The sequence below is a fragment of the Urocampus carinirostris genome, chromosome 3 (assembly GCF_059441175.1).
Source record: "Urocampus carinirostris isolate Australia breed hairy pipefish chromosome 3, RoL_Ucar_1.0, whole genome shotgun sequence".
Lineage (NCBI taxonomy): Eukaryota > Metazoa > Chordata > Actinopteri > Syngnathiformes > Syngnathidae > Urocampus > Urocampus carinirostris.
Window position 1 is genome coordinate 59,373,793 of NC_142351.1, and position 15,180 is coordinate 59,388,972.

The 15,180-nt window shown below is 37.8% G+C and overlaps 1 protein-coding gene and 1 long non-coding RNA gene across 2 annotated transcripts in view; one reads left to right on the forward strand and one right to left on the reverse strand.

The window, feature by feature from the left end:
• Positions 1 to 15,180, reverse strand: part of slc2a4rg (SLC2A4 regulator) — a 55,274-nt gene that overhangs the window by 21,362 nt on the left and 18,732 nt on the right. The window contains exon 3 of the mRNA XM_088332757.1: positions 1,537 to 1,637. Coding sequence (XP_088188883.1) covers positions 1,537 to 1,637 — 101 coding nt within the window. The remainder of the gene's footprint in view (positions 1 to 1,536; positions 1,638 to 15,180) is intronic.
• Positions 5,850 to 10,857, forward strand: LOC148370275 (uncharacterized). Its single transcript, XR_015849907.1, has 3 exons — positions 5,850 to 5,956; positions 8,034 to 8,107; positions 10,685 to 10,857. It is a non-coding gene; the product is annotated as an uncharacterized LOC148370275 (long non-coding RNA).

Sequence of the window (15,180 nt, forward strand, 5' to 3'; positions counted from 1 at the left end):
TTATTGCGATCAACCAGGGATTCAAAACATTAACCTTTCGAATATCACACAATACGTGTGAAAACCGTTATGTCCCCTACCATAAAGCTTATTACGCTGAAATGAACTTTCAAATTATTGTATTGTTTTATGGAGGTGTTGGATCACTCCCCATTAAGGATAAATACACATATAGACGTACGGCTTCTTTGGAGAGCGACACGATCCGCGCCCTCAACCTTCAACCCTCAAACTTGAATTCCCACTTTTCGCCCCCTCTTGTGACACCTGACACAACCACATAAGTAGTTATGAGGCGCCTCACTTTCTGCATGATCAACAGATAAAACAGGAGACGAACCTTCAGAAGATAAACCGTCATTTCGCCAAGGTAAATATTTTGGAACTTTCGAAGCATGTTTTATTTTCTGTTCTAGTTTTGTTTTTTTGTGAGTATTTAATCATAGAGTCATGTTTTAACCTTAAGTAAACAGTGCCCTCTCCCAGGGTACTTTGTTAGCATTGCTTTCTGCAGACTCGTGGTGGGTGTTGGTATAGCGTGCTCCTTGCAATCTTTGCCTAGCCTTTATTAGTTAGTCCAGTCAAAACTTGCATCTAATTAGCCGGCACCGTAAAAATTTAAACTGTGACAATTTTGGTTGGGTTCCATCATCACTCGTATAACAAAGGGGGGAAAACCTGGGAAAAAAACGCTGTGCCTTGCGATTACACAAACGCAGTACGTCATATCGCAATATTGATTGGATTTTGGTTAATCATGCAGCCTTATCTGGTACCGTGGATACAAAGTGTGAGAATAAGATCTAATTCCTGGTAGTCCAGTGAATTGGATTCGACGCTCTCACCACTGTGACCCAGGTTTGATTGCCGTTTATCCGTTGTTTCGCAGTTGTGGTCAGTGATATTTTTTGTCTGATCACCCATTGCACAAATATGGTAATATACCTGATAACCACCCAAACTTTGAGTTCTTTTTTTATGTATAACAAATGTGCGTAATACAGGAATAAGTAAGTACTTTCACCCATGTACACAAGAATGACTTTAATCGAAACACATCGCCTCAAAAGCCCGAATCAGTCCCTGCAAAATCTCAAGATACGATACACCCCTCAAAGCATTTTCTTCGCTGATCTACACAATATTCACATAGGTCACCCTTTCTGACTTCAAAACAGCAAATGCTGCCGAAAGGTGGGATATTTTCATGCCTGAATACAGCTTTTTTGTTCATCAAGCAAAGTGTACTCGGTTGAGTGCAAAGCTTTCTCTATTCTTTTTGGGAGGGGGGGATTATATTGCCAGTTAGTTAACTTTCATGTAAAAACATTGGGGTAGAAATATATTTGGTTATGTTGAGCTTAAAAAATAAGAAGAAGCTACCAGGACTTTGACCGTCTGGCAGGGTTGTCATGGCAATGACAAGCGCAGCAAAATGAAACCATGGCAATAAGGTTGGCTCACCACATGATTCTGTGTTTGGTTTAGAGCAGACTGATTCGTGGGTGATGCCTGGCTGAGGATGTGAGGCGTTACCTGCTGGGTTGGAGGAAGGGCAGAGCACCAGTGGAGATGTGGACAGCGAAGTCAAGACGGCGGCGGCCATCACCTCCTTATCAGCGTGACCTGAGGGCTTCCTGCACATGGAACACACACACACACAGACAGAAGGTTTAGTTACTGTTCCAGTTTTTTAGATATGAATGCTTATTCGATTAGGAAAGCTCAGGCCGTTACTAAAGGCCGACACACAGTTGCTAACAAACAGATATAAAATGGCATCAGAAAGAGTGCACCCAAACAACACCACTGCACACTTCTGTCTTCCATCTTATTATATCAGTAGTTCTCAAATGGTGGGGCAGGCCCCCCTAAGGGGACGTGAAGCTTCGTCAAGAGGGGCGCGGGCATGCTTAACCTCAGGGAACTTTATGTTTTCATCTTTTCAAAGAACCAAATGCAATTGCACCTCCACTACACTAGGGAGCAGTGGAGCTCTCATGGGCAGTGTTTTGTTTACATTTAACTTCAACGCACAGAATATAAACATTGAGTATGAAATGTAGAAACAAAGTGTAGCAGACCTTCAAGAAAAATAATGAAGTCGGGCGAGGAGACAGACCTCTAGGGGGGGGGGCATTAAGGGGGTGCTCATGAGGGTGGGTGTGACAGTAAATAATTTAGAAGCACTGTATTACATGGATAGGAGCTCTGATCATATTTACTGCCCATTTGGACCAGCTCAGGAAAAACAAAACTTTGGGCGTCTAATGTTTTATGCGTGGTGACAGAAAAACTTTTAAACTCACTTTCTGTTGTCATTGAAAGCAGAAAACAGCAGAAGATATATTTAAAGCTGGGCTGAGAATTCCTCCAAAAACCACACATGCACACAAAGATGTATTTACTGAGTAAAAAAACCCTCAAAGTGCTAAATAGCCACCATGTGGCCATTTCCTATGCCACACACGATGCCTGAATATTCGCATTTAAAGCCCTTTTACACTAAAAAGTGGGCAATAATATGACTATGCCTTACCTTGTTCACAACAGAAATGCATTTTCTTTCAAAATAAAATTAATATTGTTGGAAAGGACTGTCACTAAGATAAAAATAACACCTTTAGAGGCAAAATAACCATTCACATTCTGTGCTGGAAAAAAAATTATCTGACAACTGGATGTTTTTTTTCCCCAATCATGTTCCAGATGACCCACATCTCAATTGAGCTCTACTTTTAAGTTTTACAAAGAAGCTTCACTTGATAAACACCAACTGTGTCACTATCATCATCATGGCATAAAAAGCAAACTCACAGTGAAAGGGCAACACGGGTGCACATACAAAATGCACCTGAGTCATTTCCAAAAGATAGAAGGATGTGCCGGTTAACGTGCAAGAATTTGGTGTAACTCTCACAGTTGATTGGAACTTAACACATTATTAGGACCACCAAATATACTCGCATATAAGCCAAATTTAGAACCAGGTTATCAAAAAAAGAAAGCAGGGGGTCATCTTACCGTATTTTTGGATTATAAATGGCACCAGCCAAAAAATGCATAACTAAGGAAATAAATACATAAATAAGTCACTCTAGAGTATAATTTACATTTTCGGGGGAAACGTATTTGATGAAATCAGACACCAAAACATACATGTCATCTTGAAAGGCAATTTAAAATAAACACTAATAAATAAAAAGTAATGCGCCTAATTTTCTGTAAAGCTGTGCTAACTTTAAAAAGAATAATGTGTAAAATTATTTTAGCAATACGCCATGTTTGTAAGGCTGAGCCTATCGCTAATTTTAATATTTGCTGAATTTGACGATTTCTTTTTTCAATTAATCAATTAATTCGATTTTTTTTACAAACATTATTAATATCCTATTCTATATTCATATATTGAGTTTTGGACAAAAAATAAAATAATGCACATATTCTACCTACAATATGATACAACAAAAAAATCAAAGTGTTTGTCAAAGAACATTAACTGAAAATAGATACAAATGTACGCTATACAAAGGCAAGTATATACTTTTTTGTAAAGTGAAAAACAAAGAGGCATTTTTGTTTTTAAGGGCATGAGCTTTTGGAACAACATATAAATGCAAATCTGAAAACCCAAAGGGATTTGCAACATTAAACAAGCAAAAAGTAACTACTATCACCCTTGTTCACTAACGCACTCATTATTCTTTCTTTGAGAATTTTGCATTGAAATGCAAAAATGTGAACATTTCAATGAAGATCATGTTGAGGATGCCTTCAGTGAAGACAGCTGCTTGCTGTGGCGTGTCTCTTTCTCATTATAAAGATTGTCATTGATGTTTTCTAATGAGATGAGAAAGTATAGTATGTATTTTGGCACACTATACAAAGACACAATAATCACTCAGACTTTGCCAGAAATGTAAAACTTGATGCTTAATCTTGACCTTATTATCACCATTGTGTGCAAGTTTAACTTTTTTGTATAGTGTGTGTGGGTGGGGATATGTACAATAAATGTTTATTTGCAAGTTCTCAAGACTGTACAAGACAAGAAATATGAAGGGTTCACTGCTTCCACAGGCTAATGAGGCGTTTTCTTTTCGTTTTAGTATGCGGCTGTCTAAAAGATGTTTTAAAGGGGGTTACTTACATGCCACATACCCTTATATGCAAGTATAAATGCTAGTCAATTTAAAATGGCAAAAATCGAAAAACAGTTGTCTTCGGATTACGTCTCCTTTAAACAGCCGCCACAGAACAGCAAGTTAGCCGGGCCAGATTCTGCACATGTTCTGCCGCTTTAAGAGAACCGCCCTCAGACTTCCCCACTCCATAACCAGAGTAAACTGGTTTGAGGCATTCTCCCAGCCAAGCCCAAAGCCCTGGCCGATATTCACTGCGAGTGCCTGAACAAACACACAAAACTTCACTACGAGTTCCACAAATGACTGCGCCGTGGCACAAGCCGTAAATCCTGCAACAGACCCGACATGCGGCCCAATGTGAGGCTTATCCCGAACCTTTAAGTTCAGAAGTTCAAATCTTTCAGAACTTTCCCTTGAACGAAATAGGGGCAAACGATTGTTTATGAGGAAGGCGAGGCTCAACCCACGTGGCAAGCGAGAACCAGAGGAGAGCACGGAATGCACGTGCACACGCGTATACAGTTTGTACACATTAGTGATTCACGACAGAGGCCGAAACAAGCCGGTCTAGGCGCGAGATAAAAAGATAACAAGATTAGTCGTGTCCTGTTTCAGCGCACGGCCTTGTGCGCCATAGCAAACGGCGACAAGCAAGGACACACTTTTGATTTATATGCCCTGGGTTTTTTTTCTCCCCAATGCGACTTCTTGTTTACGCCACAGAGAACAAGTTGACTTGTTGACTCTGAAATCTAGCACACAGCGCTTTCCCATTCTTTCAAATGTATATTAGGACAACATTTAGACGAGTTGTGTAAAAATATTGCTGACAACAAAGCATGCTTTTTCTGTTAGTATTTCAGAGTTGAGGAAAACACAAACACTTAAGAACACTAAAGCCTGTTAGGTAGTCCAAGGGTAATTCAAATATTTTGGACAACACCAATATTCCCAATCCACTCCTTACTCTACTGACTTTGAGATCATATTAAGGAACTTTTAATTGACTTTCCCTCGACTTTCTGAGTGACTACTCAACTCAGTGAAATTAAAACATGGCAGAATTAGTTGACTGGGACAGAGCGACCTTGCTGTAAATCTTTCTGTAAGTATCATTTTGGACCGAAGTACATTCATAATGTTACACTGGGTGCTTGTATATTCGAATTTGAAAATTATTTATTGTCATTGATAACAACCTTGTGAAACATTGTGGCCAAAGAGATTAGACATGGCACCCCAGCGTAAAAAATGTAATAAAGACTTTAGAGAGAAAAAAAAAGAAAAGACTATCAGGATAAATAGCCCAAGAATGATTAAAATCTGTACTAGGTTATAATAATGCAATGAAAAAGAATAGCGCAGTGTAACAATAGTGTAATAAAAAGAAGTTCAATACAATTTAGCAGCGACAATTATAACCCCCAAAACACTTCACAAGGTATACATTTTCACAGTCCCGTGCAATAGTACATATTTTTCTCAGTTTCATTTGGCAAGAACAAAAGGATAAATAACCCCAAAATAAGTCGCAAGATATGCTTTCACAGTTTTGTGCGTTCGCTTGCCCTGGGGAAGAAGCTGTCTCTGAGGATGTTTGTCCTAGTTTTGAGGGATCTGTCAGGATATTGAGGATTGAAGCTGGTTAGAGCGGGAAGCAGCTTTGATGGCCATGTTTTCACATGATGAAACGACAACATGAAAGTCACCATCCAGCTGGGCTGTTAATAAACCTGCCGTGTGGCGATGAAACTCATAATTTTACAAGACGTACAGCGTTTTATGAGGAAAGGGAACCCTAATTTTGCACCGTAAGTTCATACGTGTGTCTGTGCGTGCATGTAGTGAAAAGCATTAGTTGATAGTTGTCACTTTGCACTGCATTCTCGTATTATAATTAGGGTATAAACCTGCCAAACTAGGTTTAAAGTGATTCAAAAAAATCAAACAATCAACATTAATTCCAGAAATACAACATTTATTGACAACTCGGATCCTATCTTCAATATCTTGTTTCTTTTATGGATATTCAAGAGAATCGGATTCATCACATGGTGTGATTATTCCAGTTTCTTGTATTTTTGTTTGCTTTCATGTGTTATCCCTGACAAAACAATAACGTCAATATTCCTTTTACAATACTACAACAACACTACAACATGGCACTACCAAATCTATATAAAATATTTTCAATCAGTTTATGATTACATTGGATTGACTCTGTAACTGATTGGTATTTGATTGATAAGATTTGCAAATAGCGTGGAAGACTTGAAAACATAAGCTCTTGATTGGGATATGATTTAGTTTAAAATTGCAAAAATCATTAGAAAGCAAAATGTACAGTCTTCAACGAAAACATTTTCAGTCATTTCGCTTGTTTTTAATTCATGTTTTACATTTTCAATTTCCCTACTAGGAAAACAACCTAGTAGGAAAATGATATTAAAAATGATGACACTTTTTTCACTCCAACAAGCTGTAGTAGTACAATCTTCAAAGACAGTTACTGTAATTCACATTTTTGTTGTAAGTACTAATCTACACTCTTGTTCGGTTATTTTAATTATGATGAATGAATTATTTAAATAATTTGTGGCCGAACATCAGAATCAGCATGAAGCTAACAAAATTTTGATCAGGTCCTACATGTGGTAGGTCTCAGGGTTTGCCAACCTTTTTTTAAGCCGAGAGCTACTTTTTTGATACTGATTAGCACCAATGGCGACCAATTTGATATGCATTTCTATAATAACGTGTTATTACTATGTATCCGGTAGTAAGGTTGCACAATTAACTGAAATCTATTCGATACTGGAGCGTGAGATTGTGTAACCGCAAGACAATGCGTTTTTTAATCAAGGATTTATAGTTCAATGTTTATGAGTGAGGGAGTGGTTGGCCAACCAGAATCGTCAATTTTAACGGCACTAGCCAATAATGCGTGAGCCTCGTGTGAGTAGACAAGCAACCATAACCAAGTTCCCCAGAAGAGGGTGCATTTTTCTTAAGGTAAATTATGTCAGTATGATTAGCCCTTGTTTTGGCTTAATTTCAAGCACCATTTTTGTACTTTTTTTATACAGCTTACATGGAAATGTGAATAATACCAACATTTCGTTCTCTACTGACCAATCAATGGAAAATGCATAACATTTGAATAGAGCTGCAACAACGAATCGACAAAATCGATTAAAATTGACGATTAAAAGTGTTGGCAATTAATTAGATCATAGATTTGTTGTATCACCTTATTTATGAGCCACCAAGAATGTTAAATCAATGCAAATTAGACTGCACACCATTTCGTTGTGACGCTTGGAATTGCAGTATCGCTATCGTTCGGCAGAGGGTCCCAAGGCAGTTTTTATAAAAACTTATGCTAAATTTTGGATATACTATATTTTGAACATAGCAATTATTTACAAACAAAATTGACATAAAAGTTTCAACTTCGTAGTGTTTGACTGTTTCATCATAAAACAAAGTTAACAATTTTCAAGGGAACAGACAGAAATACAGAGAATAAGTACAAATAAAGTAAAAAGAAAAACATGTTTAACTACCCAAGGGGCAAATTCTTGAGCATATATCATTTTCGTATTGGCAATGTTTATCATATTCCAAAATGTAACCCTTCAAAACAAATTTGTTGACAACATTTTAAAAATTGGGTTTGTTTATAAAAAAATCAGATTTCTTGGGGGGGTTGGATAAAAAAAATACACAAATTGAAATGTATTGCTATTTAATATGATCTGTGGATAAGGTGGTAGGAAATGAATCTTATATGCTTGCAGGTGTATAGCATACATTTTTACGCATTTTTTTTAAATTATCAAGTGACTTGACAAACACTTTTAATTTTGTTTTATTGGTTTATATCAGTGGTCCCCAAACCATGGCCCGCGGGCCGGATGCGGCCCGCCTCCACATTTGGTGCGGCCTCCTAAACAATACCAGTAAGCATTTAGATTTTTTTTTCATATATGTGTATTTGTATTTGATAATAATGTTGGACCTTTGCAATAAAATGTTCCCTAGTTATTAACTATTTTCATTATTAACTATTAGTTAGTAACTATTTTATACGGCGCAAAAAGGGTTGCTGACTAGTTAAAATGTTATATTTTGGGATTTTGGGTGTTGTTTTGTAAAGCAGAAAAAGTGAAGTACCAGTATATCTCCACTAGATGACATAGTCTCACAGGTCAGAGAAGGGTGTTTGGGGTGATTTAATGAGACTTGTTCAATAAATCACTCTTAATGGCAACAAGTAAATGGTGTCGTGTGAGACTGACATTTACCATCTATTTTGCAGGAGATGTACAATAAATGATTACATTTAGGCACTCCTGCAATCATCACACTTTTTCTGTTACAAAATGACACCGGCCCCTCATCAGAGAAGGGAAAAGTTATGTGGCCCTCACAGGAAAAAGTTTGGGGACTCCTGGTTTATATTATGGAACGTTTAGTTATGTGCATATATCATCTATCTGTCCTAAACTTCAATATTTGAATAAATAGGTGGGAAATTAGAAATTTGGTTAAACGATTACGAAATTGATCCTTAATTGCAGCCCCTACGTATAAAGTTAAGTAAAATTTCATTTAAGAGGATTTTTCTGGAATTCCAGCAACACAGCGGCGGCTCCATTTGACCCGAGGAGAACAGAAGGGTTAAGTGCATACAAAAAACAAAACTAGAAAAAGAAAACACACTTTTCTTTAAAAATAGAAAATCACACCGAAATTGCAATACTCGTGTAATTTGGCTCAGTCAGCCACTACAATCATGTCAGATAGAAATCAAATTCCCTAAAAAAAATCAAATTGACCAATGATATATTTTCAGAGCAAATCGGCGGACTACTCAGCTGGTCTTAGGGGGTTACCTGGTGCCTGGGGACACTAAGATGGAGACCCCTGTTGTAATACACTAATCAGAAAGCATGATGCATTAGCCACTTCACCCTTTAGAGTTAGAGTATTACAAGAGTTTTTACGTTTCTTTTGGTGTGTTGCAACATCAGTCTGGCAGTTCTTAGCTGTTGTTGGGGAGAAGACGGGCTGAGCCGCCTGTTCTAAATTTAACAACACACCTCAGATCGGGTTACCAGCCTCGCAGACATCCCTGGGATCTGCCGGATTTATATCTCATTGTCTTGGCATTTAAGCCCACTTAACTCTGAATTTAGGCCAACTGCGACACAAGCGCTGTCTGTGCAAGACTCGCGAGAATAACCTGTTATTGATCTATGGAACATGTTGGAAAAAAATAAAAATGTTCAGTAATCCACACACTTACTCATTTCAAGCCATTCATAGCATGGCCGTAACAAATGGATGATCGTAGGTGTTTGAATACATTCACACTGCCAACTCCTGGCCATGGAACTCGTATCATTTAGTACGAAGGGATCGTGTTAATTTTGTTGTAGACAACCACATATAAACACACATCTGCAGCAATTAATTTTCTCAGTAATGTTTACTGTAACGTGTTATTGATAATATGCTGTAACTCAAACGTGGTTACAACATGGTGCGTTACTCCCCTACATATTAAAAACAGGTAAATAATTTCATAATCACCTGATAAATACCTGTTCCTCTTTCTCACCATGAGTATTTTTTAACCAATAATCTGCCAGCAACACGCCACTACACACTGACAAAGAGGAGAGGGCGTGTATGACAATTTCTCCCCTACCGCATATACTCACATCTAGGCAGTATTAACAACAATCGTGAGTATAAGCGTTGCAGAAAATGGATGGATGGAAATGCAATTCTGAAATCAAGGTGTCAGTTAATATGCACATATTTAGTTGTGTGTTACCAGTAGCAAACTGTAGGGAGTGCGTGCATAGGAGCTTTGCTTGTACAGGGACAACAAAATCAATGGGGAAAAAATTAAGGTAAATTAGTACTGAATCTAGGTCTAATTATTTGTAAATTATTTTTGCAATACACCCTGCGTGGAAAAATTGGAGGTGGAAATCTGCGAGTGGTTACAAGGCAAAAAACAAAAGGGAGTATCTTTGTTAAATGTTTGTTTGCAAGCTCTCAAGAGTGCAGAAGCCATGAAATATGTAGAATTCACAGCTTCCACAATATGGTGTAAAATATTTATTTGATTTCTTCTATTGGCTTTTTTAAGCCGTTTTAGATTGTCAACAATGCAAGTATATATGGTAATTTGTAACTAGATAGTTACTGTCAGAGTAACGCACTACTATTAGGTGTCAGTAATAAGGGGGATAGTGCAGTTACTTTTCATTGAAGTACTTTTTCAGTAACGGGCCCAACAAAGTCTGTGACATGCTCTTAAAGTATTTTTTCAATCCTGCTGATGGGTACTTGTTTAGTGATCAACGTGTGTGTATGTATGTATGTATGTGTATATATATATATATATATATATATATATATATATATATATATATATATATATATATATATATATATATATATATATATATACACACACCTTGGTATATGTCATTAAATATAATCTTGGTTTGTTTTCACAGTATGGGTGCAAGTCTGGTGGGTACGATGAGGTAATGTAGTGACAACTGAACTCAGGCTGTGCTGATGGTCAACAGCTGCCTAGAGAAAGACCCCCCGCCCAACATATACATGTCCTATTACATGTACTATTAATAGCCTACTCCTTTCTGTTCCCATCTTACCGCTTAAGCGCAGCACTGTATTACGTAATAACCTGCGGTTCTCTCTTTCCTGCACTGAGTGTAAGTGCACCGCTCCTCCCATCCATCCTTACCCATCTCCCCCTTTCTAACGATTTTGTTGGGTGAAAATCGGGTGATATTGTCAAGAAACATGCTTGTGCATCTTTATAAGTATTTCATTTTGTGAAATGAACACAACACACAAGTGTATTCACAAACATGCACACACTGGGCTTATGTAAGAGTCTGCTAGCCCCCTGGACAGGGAGAGGCTATTGAAAGCAGAAGCTCCATATCTTAAATGTGGGTCGTTGTGGATAATGGCTATTCAGTCCAAGGATAAAAAGTCATCTCTTTTACAACTCAAATGCAATCTGTGGGCTAGACAACAAACAGCCGACAGCTTTGTTGTTACGCAACGCTGCGAGACTGGAAACAAATAAGGCATGACTTCCTGTGTGTGTCCCCATGTCTTAACTTTCTGTAATGAAACGTGTGATTACATGCAGATACAATGTTGCCTGACAGAATTTTGTAAGAAGATGCTCACTTAAAAAAAACTATGTTTAAAAAATGTTTTGGGGGATTAAACTCCTAATTTTACAATACGTGATGTATTTTATGAGCAACAGGGTCCTTATTTATGCACCGTACATTTGTGTGCGAGTGTTTGCGCACACGATGTCAAGCACTAGTTGATAATTATCACGTTGCAGTACGTACTCATATTGTAATTAAAGCATAGAACTGCCAAAATTGGTTTAAAGTGATTAGAAATAAATCAATGAATTAGTTCATCGATTTGTTGTGTCACGCAATTTATGCGTCACTCAGCACGACGTAAAGCCAGTGACGTATCACGCTGTGGAAGTCGGAGAGCATAACAGAACGAGATGGAGTACTAAGGCTATATTTTCAAAGCATATGGTCAATTTATCTTATGAAACATGACGGACACAGAGAAAACGGTCACTTGCAAGCTTTGAGAAACTGATATGGCACGGGAGCACCATGACTGGGCAGCAATTAAAACCAAAACATGGAGTCACCGAGGAAGATGAAGAGCATTCTGATGAAGGGTAACCCACAACATTATTTGTATTTAATCATTTGTTATCTGTGTTTTTGTCGTGTGGAACCGGAACCTTAGTCCCTGGAAGCTAGCTGATGTTAGTATTTGGTTTTTCAGCTGATTAATGACAGCGCGTGTGTGTCTGTTCTTTCAGTTAAATAATCTTAAGCATTGTTCAATTGTGCTTCATAAAAATAACATCCACAGACACACAATGGTAGTAAGATTGAGCATCAAGTTTTCTTTTTTTCAATATCTGTCTGAGTGATTAAGTGAGGAAACGTAACATTAGTCTCTGGTCGCACGCTTGATGTGCTAGTGTTTCTTAAAAGTAATTGTGTGTGTGAGAGTGAGATACTTTTTATTTCAGTTGAATGAATAATTAAGTTTATTTGGGCACAGTACAAAAAAAAAAGAGTCGAAACCACAAATTAACAAAAGGGAAAAGCATTGTATTTGCACCAAACACGTTAAAAAAAAATCAGCTGAACAATTCAATACTATCATAAACATGTGCCCAAGGAGAGTAGGCTTAAGCAGTGTTTAATTTTGCTTTATAAAAAAAAACCTCAACTTGCACACAACGATGTTAATAAGTGTAAGATTAAGCATCAAGTTTTACTTTTCTGGCAAAGTCTGAGTAATTAGTGTGTCCTTGTAAATTGAATCTCTAATGCCCCCAATAAGCAGGTCGGCGCCTTGCATGGCTGCATGGCCGCTAATGGTGTGTGAGTGTGTGTGTGTGTGAATGGGTAAGTGTGAAGCACATTGTAAAGCGCTTTGGGAGGTCTTCATTGACTTGAAAAGCGCTATATAAATGCAGACCATTTACCATTACCATCTTATCAGCGTTTTTACAAGAAGGTGTTTTGCAGTTTACTGGTCGTCTACTACAAAGTGCTGTCATTAAAAAAAAATAATAAACTGTGATAGTAGCCTTAAATGCTGTTTTTCATAAAAGAATAACTACAGTATGCGCAATTCTAAAGACAAAATCATATGAGAAACCTTCAAGCCTATACCAGTTGAATTGCATTGACTGCATTGACAAAGGAAAGCAAGTCAAACAGAATGGATTAAACAACGAAGGTTAGGTTACTTAATACAGGGTGTCTCGAAAAAATGTACTCACTCTTTTTATGTATTGCAGATATCCTGAATTACTGAAGCCATGGCAGGAAATCAACTTAGTTTTGAAGAGAGAAAGTTTGTCCTGAAATGCTATTGGAAGACCGAAAACGCCACTGAAGTGCAACGCCGGTTCACAAATGAATTCGCAAACCCGCCGCCCACGCGCCGGACCATTGCGCGCATCAGAGACAAATTTGAAGCAGATGGAACCGTACAGAATACCAACAATAAACGTTCAGGACGACCACGGACATCTACGTCCCCTGGAAAAGAACTGCAGGTGCAGGAAACACTCCTTGAATTGGACGAAGGGGCCCCACTGAATACCGTGCGCATTCCCCAGACTTAGCACCCATGGACTTTTTTGTGGGGATACTTAAAAGACCACGTTTATGGCAACAAACCAAGAACAATTGATGCATTGAAATAGGAACTTGAAAGACAATGTCGTGATATTCCTAATAACATGTTTCGCGACGTTTGCGAATCCCTTGGTGCGCGTTATCAGCGTTGTCTGGACAATAATGGTCATCACTTTGAACATTTGCGAACATGATTCTTTAATTACATTTGTCTAATGTATTCGATGCTATTTCACTTCACTCTATGTTCATAAATAAAGGTTTTCTTGTCATTCTAAGAGTGAGTACATTTTTTGAGACACCCTAATATCCACTAAATATATCCACTATATATAATATACCATAAATGAGAATAATAACAAATGAGATTAACAAAAAAAAGATGGTAATGTTTAGTAAGCAGGCACTTAGCTAGCAGCTGCTTGACTAGAAACTAGCTTTAGTGAGAAGAGCAGTTAGGCTTCTTTTCAAACGCAGCTTCATCAATGAAAATCACACATAGTGCCAGTTAAAACCAGTGTTGCGAGTAACGAGCTACAAAGGAATGCATTTCAAAAACGCAATTACTTTTCTCGGTAACGAGTACTGTAACGCACTATTAAGGACATTTAGTAACTTGATTATTGTTACAACATGGTGTGTTATTCCACTACTTTTTAAAAGCAGTTTATGACTTATAATGCCTTCTTTTATTTATTGGTTCCTCCTTCGCTTACAAAGTAAGAAAACATGTGGCTGATTACAGCACCTATTGAAGTTGGCTACTTTTGGGTGTCAGATATCTGGGGGGTAATGCAGTTAGTTTTTAAATGAAGTAACTAGTAACAGTAGCAAATTACTTTTTTTCGGGAACATGTCCAACACTAGTCAAAGTTTCTGTCTACTCTGCCATGTAAAGAAAACGGAATTCTAAAACAGACATTTATTTCCTTTGCCCATTTTGATCACAAATTAAGCAACAATTGTCTGCAACTCTGACTTCAAGGTTATTGACAAAAGAGTCAGTAAAATGTCAACGCAATGAGCAACAGAGGTCGTTCCACGCTTCTGTTCTTTGTGTCAGATTGACGGCATTAAATAAAAGTATAAAAACAAACACAACAACCTTACTATACATCTAAATTGGACAAAGCAATTTTTCAGCTGCACCATGCAAAGAAATAATCCAAAGAGGTTTAATCACAACTGAATTTCTGCTACCAATAAATCATAGCAAAGTTATCTTTTACACGTCTTGATTGTATTAAGGACGTGAAGATGGAGTTTTAACAGGAAATCCTCTCAGTAGATGCAAGCATTGAAGGATATTTCACAACATAGTTGAGAATTTCACAAGCAAGAAGAGATAGTAACCAAACATAAAACAAGCATACCTCCATTTTCCAAGAGCTACAATGGCACTGAGCCTCGAAAACAGTAATATAAACTGCAGCACTATTTTGACTTCTCAGTCATCCCACTCCCACTCTTGCCTGTGCTTAGAAATGGCCCTTTTGCAAATCCAAGACAGAGCAAGTTCTAGCTGTGCGCCCGGACTGCAAACCAGAACAGATCCAAAGCAATTCAAATAGGCAAATGGTAAATGGTCTGCATTTATATAGCGGTTTTCAGGTCAATGAAGACCTCCCAAAGCGCTTTACAATGTGCTTCAAACTTACCCATTCACACACACACTCACACACCTGCTTATTGGAGGCATTAGGGATTCAATGTCTTGCCCAAGGAATCTTCGACATATAACACGGAGGAGCCGGGAATCAAACATGCGA